General features: G+C 48.4%; 1 protein-coding gene across 4 annotated transcripts in view; it reads left to right on the top strand.

The window, feature by feature from the left end:
• The window catches only part of Tom1l2 (target of myb1 like 2 membrane trafficking protein), a 121,860-nt gene that overhangs the window by 78,840 nt on the left and 30,724 nt on the right, over window positions 1–12,296 (top strand). For all 4 annotated transcript variants that reach the window (XM_051168194.1, XM_051168196.1, XM_051168197.1 and 1 more), the window contains exons 4-6: window positions 2,022–2,171; window positions 9,038–9,172; window positions 10,932–11,090. In XM_051168194.1, coding sequence (XP_051024151.1) covers window positions 2,022–2,171; window positions 9,038–9,172; window positions 10,932–11,090 — 444 coding nt within the window. The remainder of the gene's footprint in view (window positions 1–2,021; window positions 2,172–9,037; window positions 9,173–10,931; window positions 11,091–12,296) is intronic.

The following is a 12,296-nucleotide window of genomic DNA, read 5'->3' as shown; positions in this document are numbered from 1 at the left end:
GACTATATGTCCTAGCCTCCCCACAGCATCACTTGGAAGCCATCATTTGGCCTTCCTCAGGGCCAGGTCTTTTCTGCGAACCTCTTGGGAGACCTGTGGGCATGCAGACCTGTTGTCCTTGTAGCCAGGCCGCTGTCTCGCACACTTGGCATGGTTTTATGTCTGCCACAATGGCTTCACTTTTTAGTCTCTGTCAGCCCTGTCCCTTCCTTGTGGCCCTTTCCAAGCTGCACATCTGTCCCTGCCCAGGCTGTTAGTATTTATCCGGTGGAGCTAGAGATCCTGAGGCCTCTCTGCGTGAGCCTTCACATGCGTGTTCCTAACATCTGCTTCTCGTTGCCTTTGCTTATTCCATGGGTTTTGGCTGTATCTCAGAAAGTTGCCACTGTGTTTCATCCTCTAAAACCCACAAAGTCAGGTTTGCCGAGTGCCTTTTGGAAGGGTAGCCTGAAGTGGCCTTGATAGAGAGGACTTCCTATGCCTCCTACATATAGAGGCTTTGGGCTGCTTTAAGCACATGTGCACAAGTTGTTTTCCAAGGCCAGCATGGGACACACTGACCTTAAGGTCTGCTTTGTAGGAAAACCGAAGGAGAGAAGACTATCCTGTCCACAGTCTCCCTAGAAAGAGAAGCAGAGTCCAGGGTTGTCCTCAGCCTGTGCCTCTGTTTCTAGTTATTTTCACCCAGGCCAACTTCCTGAGCCTTTTGCTCTGCTGGTCCCCACCTGCCCCTTGGGAAAGAAGGGCTCAGCAGCTCAGCATCCATCAGTGAGGCACCTTAGTAGTTTTGAGAATAGAATTAAATTATATATAATATGGAGGGATCTCCCTGTACCTGTTATGTAGCTGGCATTCAGTCTATGTTATAAGGTGAACCTTTTTGTCTGCACATTGTCAAGACAAAAGCCTATGTTAGGAACCACTTAGGAAGCAACTTTAGAAGCTAATTCATGGTTACACAGGAACAATGAGGTGGTTAGAAGTGTCCCCTGCTGCTGGCACTATCCTTGTAGGTGGTTTTTGTTAGCAGGCCCATGGGAAGGGCTTAGAAGGTTGGGTGATCTTGTGGGCTGTTTTCAGGAGGGACAGACTCAGAGAACTGGGTTTGAGGCTGGAGAGACCCTTCCTGTACTCCTGTGCCTCTCCTGGGGACAAGGAAGAAGCCATTGATGCAGCAGCCTTCTAAAGTGACATCCTGTGGTCCTGATGGTAGTCTACCCTGTGCAGGATGTAAGTGGCTGACATGTGCCCCCTAATCCTCCCTGTGAGGGAGAGCTCATTGCTCCCACTTTCCAGATGAGGAATTGGGGTAAGTGAAACTTGTCCTGGACCATCAGGGAGGAAGTAGCAAAGCTAAGGCTGACTCCCACTGCCACTTGATCAGAACCTACCGGCCATCCTTTCAAAGGAGCTAAAGCCTATGGACCTTCCCAGATGAGACAGAAGCGAGCAGGGTCTTACTGAAGAAGGATGGAACCTAAAACAGACTGGCAGCTGGGGCCACACATCACCTCTCAAAGGTTACAATACGTTGTTGTTGCTGAGTTTATTTGGAGAACAAGAGTATGTTGGTGGTGTATATTTGCTTCCTCACACACTAGAGCCAGTAATTCACCAGGCAATTCAACTTCTCCCAGCAACCTCTTCTTTTGACAGAGACTGTGTCCCATTGGCTAAGATCTCACACCCAGGCCTAGAGAAGAATTAAAATCTTTATTTTCAGGAACCTCTCAGTCATTCTGACACCATTAGAACACCAGTACCCTCATGGAAAACCCATGTCTCTATTAACAGCTAATTGCCTGATTACTGTGCGGAGCCAGGAGCCTTCAGTCCACATAGGACTGTGATTCCCAAGGAACAGGGACAACTGAATTAGTGTGGGAGTGTGTGAGGGTTGGCTTTGGAGGGGACATAACAGGAAGATGATCTGGAAGCATGACTGACAGATGAGGAACTCAGCTGCTGTCCCCCCCACTCCCAATGTGGTGACCTCCCACCCCAATCCCCGACAAATTCAGGTGCTGGAGACGTGTGTGAAGAACTGTGGCCACCGCTTTCACCTCCTCGTGGCCAACCGAGACTTCATTGACAACGTTCTGGTCAAAATTATCTCTCCCAAGAATAACCCTCCCACCATCGTACAGGACAAAGTGCTTGCTCTGATTCAGGTGAGCTGGCTTTCCTCACCCAGTCTGTTGGGTATGTACCATGGGGACTGTGATACATGCTCATGCTTTCCCGTTATTTTGGAGGAAAAGATATAGATTTGGGGATTTAATATTTCAGGGCTGGAGCCGGGCGTGGTGGCGCACACCTTTAATCCCAGCACTTAGGAGGCAGAGGCAGGCAGATCGCTGTGAGTTCAAGGCCAGCCTGTTCTACAAAAGCAAGTCCAGGACAGCCAGGACTGTTACACAGAGAAACCCTATCTCAAAAAACTAAATATATATGTGTGTGTGTGTGTGTGTGTGTGTGTGTGTGTGTGTGTGTGTGTGTATTTTTTATTTATTTCAGGGCTGGAAAGATGGCTCAGTAATTAAGAGAACTATGTGCTCTTCCAGAGGATCTGGGTTCAATTCCCAGCACCTACATGGCAGCTCACAACCATCTGTAACTCCTGTTTCAGGGGTCTCTGACACACTCACACAGACATACATGTAATCAAAGCACATGTACATATACATGTACATAGAATAAAAATAAATAATTAAAAAAATAAAATACTTATTTCCCTTATACTCACCTCACTGGAAATCCTAAGAGGTGGCTCTCTTGATGATTGGCATAGCCTCCAGGAAGCTTCTGAGTGCCCAGCCTTCTCTTGCCCAGACAGGTAGGCAGTGGAGGGGGCTTCAACAGCCTCTGAGGTAATAGAGTGTAGTGGAGATCAGTGAAGTAGAAAGATCCATGCTAAAAGCCATACACATGAGCAAGAGCCAGCTCTGGAGTGGAAATGATGTTAAGGAATGTTTCATTGAAGAGGTGACGTTTCTGTTGGACCTTGAAGGTTGGTGAGAAGTTTGGTGGAAAGGCCACCAATGTAGGAGGCATCTCAGGAAGAAAATGGCTGTGTACTGGCCCTGAAGCATCAGAGAACAGTTATCCATACTTGAGGTATTCCCATTATTATTGACCCTGTAACAAATCACCCCAAGTCACACATGACCCTTTTCTGTCATTCTGTTTGTTAGAAAGGAGTCACCAGATTAAGCTCCAAGAATTGGGGAATTAAGAGATGAGGTGAATATGTGAACATACTTTGAATATTGTCTTTGGAGAGCAGAGAATAGTATAGAATATCCGGGGCTGTGCTTAAGGGGGAGCAGAATGGGCAGGAGGTGAGGCCAAAGGATGGGTAGGGCTTGTGGGTTATGTATGCTGAAGGCCTTGTGCTTGCTCCAGTAGAGGTAATGGGGGAGCATTTGAAAGTTTCTGACCTGGGTTGTGCACAGATTTTTAGACAAAGCACCCTACCGGCATGGCATCTGAATTCATAAGCACATCCAGTATGGATGACTAATGGCTGTGCAAGAGCTAAGAGGAAAGGGAGACCAAGTCAGAATGAGGGGCAGTGGCTGGTTGCCTGGCTTAAAGGTCTGGCAGGCAAGCAAAGTAGCCAGGGAACGGGCCCATGGGCCCTAGAGTCATTGTATACAAGACTGGAGAGGAGCCTGTTACTCTATCTAGAGAGTTGTCACAGTTCCTAGAGCACTTAGCTCGTCCTAGTTATCCAGATGTGCCTCAGAGAACTCCTAGCACCCACTCTGAAGCACACATCTGCTTTCTTGCTTGTGTCCCCTTCTTGTGATCTTCAAGTACAGCTTTGCTGTCTTTTCTATTCAATTCAGTTGGTTCCCTGAGGGCTCTGAGATGCTGTGTCCCTAGAGTCTAGAGCAGTTGAACGTCAGAAATGAATAGTTTTTTATTTTTAGATTAGTGAGTAAATGTAGCTCACTGAGGCTGAGAAAAAGTGCAAGAGTCGAGGTAACAGAGCCCTCTCTCATGCTCTCATCCTGCATTCCCTCCCTCAGCCCTAAAGTGCACTTCCCCAGTTCCACGTGCACTCCCGTAGCCTCTCCCAGGACTAGAGACTTCTGGGGAAATGAGTGGTAGCTTTTTCTTACAAAAGTAGTGCATTCCAGCTTAAGTCTCTACAAGGTCCACACTGGCTACAGAACTGGAAGGGAACACCGTCAGTGAGAGTTTGCTCACTTGAAGCCAGGCTCCTGGGTAAACACAGCTTCCTTGATGGTGTGACGTGCTGAGGGCAGACAGAACCCTCTTCACTGCTGGGTCCTGCAGTGCTCTGCCCCTAAGATCCCTGTTTCCTGCCTGCCCTGACCTCACAGATTTCTCATCAGCATGCTACTTCCCTAATTTTAGCTCCTCCCAGGTCCTACCAGAACACTTCTAGCCTTGGCCTGATGCAGTGGCTTCTGGGCAGCTACCTTCTCTATAAAATGAGGGCTGGGTTTCTGCCTTCCCTGTGCTTGACCATAAAGCACATGGTCTACACCTGTCTCCTCAGCCCTCCTTCCTCTGCCTCAGCAGCAGTGTACACCAGCCTAGGGTCCAGTGGTTTGTTAACTTTCCTAATATGGATGCTTTATGTTTGGAGTTGTTGCCACGAGCCTCCAGTGTATTTCTTAGGGAGCATGTGCACTGGTTTTACTAGGTATGTATTGAGTATGTGAAGCTGGCAGTTTTACCTCGGTGCCTTGAGAAAAGGTCAACAGGGCCAGGACTTCTAGCTGTTTCACACGCTCAACAACTGCCACTTTCTGTCCCTGCAGCCTATTTGATGTGCTTGGGGAAGTGCTCTACCACGTCATATTTAACTGCTTTGGGAAAAAAGCATCTTATTTGCATGTTGACTATATAGATGATCGTCAATGTTCATGGGTTTGTCAACTGTGATCTCAACCAACCTTCTCTGGAAACAATACGGAAGAAAAAAATAGCATCTGTAGCAAGCATGTCATTCCTTAAGCTATTCATATAACATTGACACTTTATTGATTAGTATGAATATATCCCTAAACTAAAAGTAAAGAGATTATTTAAAACATGCAAGAGTGTGTGCACATGCTGTGTTCAAACGCTGAGCTAGCTCATACGGGGACCAAAGTATCCATAGACTTTGGTATCCTAACGGATCCTGGAACCAATCCCCTTGTGGATACTAGGAACAAGTATCCTTTTAAAAACTGAACCAGCAAGCCAGGTGTGGTGTGCACACCTGTAATCCCAACTGGGAGGTGGAATTGAGAGGATAAGGCATTCAAGGCCAACCTTAGCTATGTAGTAAGTTTGAGGCTAGCCCAGCTCTACATGAAACCCTGTCTTTTAAAAAAAAATTTTTTTTAAAGGAAAAGAATAGAATAGAGTGGTGACCGTCACTGTTTTTCTTGACAGCTGTGAGTAGGGTGTGACCTGTAAAGCAAATCATGCTGTAGGAAAGTGGTTTTGCTAATGGTGCAGGTGCCAGCACAATTCAAACTCTTCCTTAGTGCTTACAGCCCAGCTGCTTGGGAAGTAGGGTCAGGTTAGTCCTGACACAAGTTAAAAGGCGAGACTGAGGTTTGCAGTCAACTGGAGCCAAGCCTAGTGAGCTGGCCTGGGAACGTCGGGAATGATGGGATGGCCTAGTCCTAAGCTTTCCCTTCCAGAGAAGCTGACTGGATGTACAGGCACTTATTTGGAAAACCCTGGCGTCTTAAGGAGCCACACAGACTGGCCCATCCAGCTTCCTGCTCATGAAGCATACTTCAAGCTTTTGGGGCAGGGTTGAGGGGGTGGGGCCCCATGGCTCTCATTCCCAATTGCCAGCCTGTGCTAGCTGCCTCTTATTTTACCTCAAGATGGAAGCACAGCTTTTGGGAAGTCTCTTGTGCCTATGGTGGACTAGGTGAGAGAACTTGCTCTCTTCTGTCTGTCCCCACCTTCCATCTCCCAACCCTGTACTGAACTCGCGTCACAGGCATGGTTGGCCTAGAATTGTCCATAGACATGGCCTTTTTAATAGCATTTGTTTACTGTCAGCAGCCCTCTGGTCCGACTGTGAACAGAATCCACCAGCTTAGTGCAGAGCACTTCCTTGGCACATGGGAGGATCCTGGGTTCTTGCAAGATACACACATACTTGTGCACGCACACTCTGGTGCCTTCCTCCTGTGCCCCATTCTGCCCTTAGTGAGGCTTTCTGTGCCTTCTCGTGTAAGGGCTAAAGCTGTGTTTTAGTTTAAATTACTGTGCTTAAAATAGATATAAAACAACTGCCTCTAGCCCATCAGCCCCATGTGCCCAAGGACAGACAGCTTGTTGGAATGCTGGGGGCTGTTGTTCATGTAAGATAACAAGCCACGAGTTTCGCTTCTGTAAACAAGTTTGGTTTCCCCAGCTGCACACACAGGATGTGCCTGATCACATGTAGGCAGGAGGTATGTTAGGGTGCACGCTGGCCCCCGCTGGATGAAGGTGTAAGTACATATAGCCTTGAAGGTTTTGCCTTTATAAGCACCAGACTAATGTACTTCATGGCATTCTCTGGGAATCCTGGGTATGGACCTGGCTCTGTCCATCCTCCTGGCCTGTATTTAGTAAAGCTTGCTTTAAATTTGGCTCAAAATTATGGAAATTGTCTAATTCTTGGCCAATGGGATTAACACTTACTGTCCTCTAGTCATCCAGAGACGCTTTAATTTCTCCTATCTCCAGATCCTCACTTACAACTGTTCCTTTAAAATGAGCCCCTCCTCCTTTCTCCCTTTTCCCTTCCCCCTCCACCCTCCTCCCTCCCTGTTTTCCCTCTGTTGGCATCAGCCGCTTACTCAGGGGAGGTTGCTGTTGTGAGCATATGCTTTGTTTTCAGCAGTCTGGCCCAGGCTGCCCAGGGGTCCTACACGGGGACACTGGCACTGTGGCAGGTGGGGATAGGGTGTATTTACTAAGACTTCTTGGCTACAAATTAAAACCAGCCCTGCTTGCCTAGCTAAAGAGGAGAGTTTGTCTTGACAAAGCAGGCCTCCCAGAAGCCCCAGTCACCCTGACCAGGGTATGGCTGCATTTGGAAAATGACAGAAGAGGTCAGGAAACTGTCACATCTTCTCTCTGCACACTGCTCAGCATAGCAACTGTTCGTTTCCAGAATACAAGCTCTCTTTGCCCACCTCCCATCCCCACGCAGTCCTGAGCCATCTACCAGGCCCTTATTTTCAGAGGGCAATTTTTCATACTGAAGAGAAGGATCCAGCTCTTTATTATGCTCAGGGTCGGGTCGTGGCAGGAGGAGACCCTGACAGTCCCACCTTGGGGTGTGTCCCAGGCCCCTAGGGCAGGCACAGTTCCTGAGAGTGTCCAAATATGGGGAGGAGTCCCGAGGAGTGTCTACCTAGAGAAAACCGCATGGTTCTGTAGTCTTTTTTTCTCAGCAGCTCAGCAAGGAGCAAGGAAATAGTGAGGAGGTCCCCAGAGCCATTTGTTTCTCCTTGAAAACAGAGGCAAGAAGTGGAACTAGGAAAAACTACCTATTTTTTTCCCAACCTCTCCCAGTGGGCTGTGAGTATAGTTCTTAGCCTCATAAAGTTTATTTATTTTTATTCTTTCTTTTTACAGGGCTGGGCATAGAACCAGAGTTTAATACATGGTAGGCAGGTGCTACCACCAGCCCCCAGACTCGATTGGCCCCTAACCTGAAAGCCTACTGAGCTGGCTTTTGAGTAGATGGAGCAAGAGCAGCTGGTGGGAGTGGGACTTGACAGTGCTAGAACAGGACAGGCCAAGGCTGAGGCTGCATGGGTCTCCAGCTGGGTCTCGCTGACAGCCTCTGTAGGTACCTTCAGATGCGGAAGAAAGGCTTGGCAGAGATAGGCTGTCCTGGTGCCATGGTGATGTAAAATCCCCGAGTATGCATATTAAATACGTGCATCAAGAAGAGAAAGCAGGGCTGACAGTGCTGTTTGTGGTGCGTGAGATGCATTGGATATAATTAAGGAAGCTTTTGGGAAAATGGCCTTTTAACTTCCAGCGGCTCTGGTGGTTAGAGATAGAATTTCTGTGGCTGCCTTGGGATTGGCTGGTGCTCAGGGCTGTAGGCCATTAAATGCTGTGACTGTGACATCTCTAAAAGGTAGCATCTCCTCCTTTGGGTGCATGTTGTAGTAAAGCACTGGGGACCCCATTTCTAAAGAGCTTGTTGGGTAATGATTTTTTTTTAATTGTTTGTGCATTGGATTACCAGCGATGGTAATCTTCATAATTCTGTTGTTCCTTTTTGGACTCTCTTCAAGAAAATCTGCTGGTGGTGCTTTCAGTTTCATTTGGGCAGATGTGTGTTGAAACTGTCAGCTGCACAGTTTAATAGAAAAACACCAGGTTGATACAGGACTCCTGGGAGGTGAGGTGAACCCCAGCCACTGGCCGTGCTGGTCTGGTTCCCGATGGACTCTTTCAGGCCCCCTGGGCTGAAATCTGTTGCCTGTTACTGACAGGACTGGTCCCAGCAAGTCTTATCACTGACTGATCTGCTGAGGAGACTTCTCATCACATGCCAGTTTCTCCTTTTATTTCTGTTCAGTTTGCCTATGGCTCCTGCCTCCACTAGCGGTGGGGGGACAGGGGGGGATGGTGGTGGTGGTCAGGCATCCAGCTGGGAGGCATTGAGGTAAGTCTTCACTTCCTTCATCAACAGCTCTGGCAGTTGGTTTCCCTGAGATGAGGCAAATGGCTGCATCATAGGGCATGCAAGGCACTTAGGTGTCTTTTCCTCTGTCACTTCTCTAAGGAAATGCACACTGAATTGAGTTTTATGTGTTTGTTCACATTCAGTGGCGTCACTGAAAGCCAGGGCTTCAACAGCCGTGTCACAGCAGTGATGCAGGGGACTTGCAAGATAGGGTTTGCCAGTGTTCCTTGTGTGGGCATGTAGGGCAGCACCAGCCTCACAGAGGGTTGGGCTGGGCTAACTTTCTAGCCCCTTGCCACCCTGTGAAAGGACCCCTTCCACTTCCTGACAGGCCTTCCTCTCTCCCCCCAGGCCTGGGCAGATGCCTTTAGGAGCAGTCCTGACCTCACTGGCGTTGTGCACATATATGAAGAACTGAAGAGGAAGGGAGTTGAATTTCCCATGGCAGACTTGGACGCTCTGTCTCCTATCCACACACCCCAGCGGGTAAGCTTCCAGCTAGTATTTTCTAGAAAGGCTGCCTGTGGAACAGCCAAGTGTTGTACCAGCCTTTTGGTGATGCCTTTGCATTATTCAGCTTGTCATGTGTTCTTAAAGCCCCAGGGCATTCCTTTTTAATAACAAGGGGGATGCAGAGGGGGACAGCTGGGTGACTGGTGATTAGGTGCCGGCAGTGTCTCTCCCGCTTTCACACTGACAGACAGTGGAGGAATACGACAGAAGGTTCAGTTCAGTTTTCATGGGAACGGCTGCTGTGGCTGAGCCATCCTGTGAGGGTCATTAGCACCTGCTTTACAGAAGACTGCAGATCGTGTGTGAGAATATGTCCTTATTTCCTGTGCTACCAAGGGCTGGTGTTTGCTCATCAGAGGCAAAGAACAGCTCTCAGTATATAGTACAGTGTAAATATCAAACGGATAATTTCTTTGTTTTTAGTATGGTGTTGGAGGTAGAACCCAGAGCCTCATGCGTGCAGAGAACACATTCTATTACTAAGCCACATTTCAGCCCAATCAGTGATCTAAAATGTATTTTGAGTTGGGTATAATGGCGCATGCCTATAATCCCAGCACTCGGGAGGCAGAGGCAGGCGGGTGTCTGTAAATTCAAGGCCATCCTGGTCTATAAAATGAGTCCAGGACAGCCAAGGCCACACAGAGAAACCCTATTTCTAAAAACAAAGCTAAATTTATATATCAGTCCAGGCATTCTTAAATTCTGTCAGCTTTGGGATTCAAAACCCAGAAACGGCCTGAGTTAAAACATCCTGAAGAACCTCTTTAAGTGCCGACAGTGGCCGGAGTGGCTCTGTGACTCAGAATTAAATGGACGCTGGCAGTGCCAATCATGGTTCCTCTGGGAAATTAGTTCCTGTACTAACTAGGAAGCAGCTCCCAGCCCAGGGGGTAGAGGCAGGGTAGCCTGGTCTGAAGAGGCACCAGGATGGCTCACATGGCCTTACTGCTCTCCATCTGCCTTGTCTCTCACATGGGGGCCTCAGGGATGGCAATGTGCCTTGTACATTTGTGTAAACACGCGCACTAATGTTGGTGAGGTTATCTGAGATACCTAGATGGGAAAAGGGCATAGAGAGTCACATTTTCTGAAGCATTGCTCTTCCTGATTACTATACTTTGTTGTATAAACATAACTTTTTTTATTCTTCTGTTAAGGACACAATCCCAGCACTTGGGGGTGGGGGAAGGAGAGGCAGGCAGATCTGTGAGTTTCAGGGCCAGCCTGGTCTACAGAGTGAGTCCAGGACAGCCAAGGCTACACAGAGAAACCCTGTCTTGAAAAAACAAACAAACAACAAACACAACACAGAAGGAACAGTGTTGTTCTGATAATGATAATGAACAATCAGTAAATTGCATGATTGCTATTTATCTTGAAAAGGCTAAAATGTAGTCTTTGGTGCCAAGTAAGAATTCATGATTAGCAAGACTTACTAAGTACTCTGACCTGGAGGTTGCCTTAATGACAACCCAACCAATGGCTGACGTGTTCGCTGCGTGCTTCCCATGGCCTTTTGGGCTGCATTGCTTGTCTGCAGCACACTCTTTTGAAGGGAGGGAGACAAAGAGAGGGAGGAAAGAAAGCGACAGTGGTGGCTCTGCTGCCCTGATGGAGAGGGTGACGGGGGTTCTGTGGATTTTGAAAGCACCACCTGTGTTGGGGAATGTTCCAGGTTAAGCCACTTAGGCACCCAAGTGAACCAAAAATACTGTTGTTGTCATGCCAGAGTGTTCCAGAAATGGATCCAGCCGCCACCATGCCTAAGTCCCAGTCGCAGCCCAGGACAAGTGCCGGCACCTATCCCTCATCTTCTCCAGCATCCTACTCTACTCTGCAGGCCCCAGCTCTGAGTGTGACTGGCCCCATCACAGCCAACTCAGAACAGGTATTCGTGTGCCTCCAGGCCATACGCACATCAGCCCTCTGCCCTCTTGTACCTTTCCTGGTACAGAAGTCTTCCTGGATTTCCAGGTACTGTGCTAGGTATCAGGACAAAAAGATGGAGGCCTCATCCCTAGAGTAGACAGAGTGGAGATCATTGCAAAAGTGTGTGGTCTTGCTGCAGTAGGAAGCACAGCTGAGTATTCTGTGAGCCAGGGCTGAGCAAGGCAGAGAGGCATCTATCTGGGAGCTATGGCAGTGAAGGCTCCGGAGTGGTCCCGGGTTTTTGTCAGCTGAAGCCTATGTAGGCAGGATCATGGACATACACAGCCCAGAAGAGTGGCCTACCAGAAACACCCAGCGGCCCATCTGCAGAGTAGGTAACATGCAGGATGAGTGGAAAGGTAGCAACAGAAAATGATGTCCAAAGCCAGGGAGCATAGCCGATCTGCAAGCAGGCGCTCATGAGATGTGCCAGTCATCACGGTTCACACTTAATGAGTGAAGCACCCTGGAGGCAGCAGCTAGATGGAGGAGGCCTTCCAGACACTTCTTCCTGCCTCAGTCAGACAGTGTCCCTGTCGGAGTGTTACTTCCTGATCAGTTAGTGTAAATTTACTAAATTGTATTTTTAGAAAAACTATAGGAACTATTTTTAGTTGAATCTATAGAATTTCTATTATTTAGGATTTAAGGATGGGTGAGACTCAGGGAAAAATGACTCAGGGTTCATAGTGCTTACCTGCTATAGTGCTGTTACTATGGAGCCTTGTTAAAAATGGAGGGTTCATGCAGTTGTTTGTAGGTAACAGTAGCGCTGTGCTAGGGCCCTGTCCTTCTGCCAGTGCTACGGGGAGCATGTAGTGAAAGCAGGATGCAAGCAAGGAGTCACGCAGGCCTGGGTGTGAGCCACATTCTGCTGCCCTATGTAAGGCTCCAGTAGAATGGCCAACTTCAGTCCGAGCTGGTAGCCAGGCCCTCACCCTGGTCCACAGAAGGAAGGTGTTCCCATGTGGCCACCAAGTACTGGGACTTGGTCTAATGTCACTGCTGCAGTGTGGAATCAATGTTCTAAGTCTGTCCAGGGCCACTGAATGCTGTCACTCTTTACCCACAGAGCCAGGGCCTTTGTAAAGGGAGCTGTGGGCAGAAGGTCTGGCTCTTGGCCCTGCTTCAGGCAGAGTTCCAGGTTTACTCTAAGGGGAAGCAG

This window comes from Acomys russatus, chromosome 25, assembly GCF_903995435.1.
Source record: "Acomys russatus chromosome 25, mAcoRus1.1, whole genome shotgun sequence".
Classification (NCBI taxonomy): Eukaryota; Metazoa; Chordata; class Mammalia; order Rodentia; family Muridae; genus Acomys; species Acomys russatus.
Note: the sequence above shows the minus strand (reverse complement) of the source record. Positions and strands in the feature narration are given on the sequence as shown.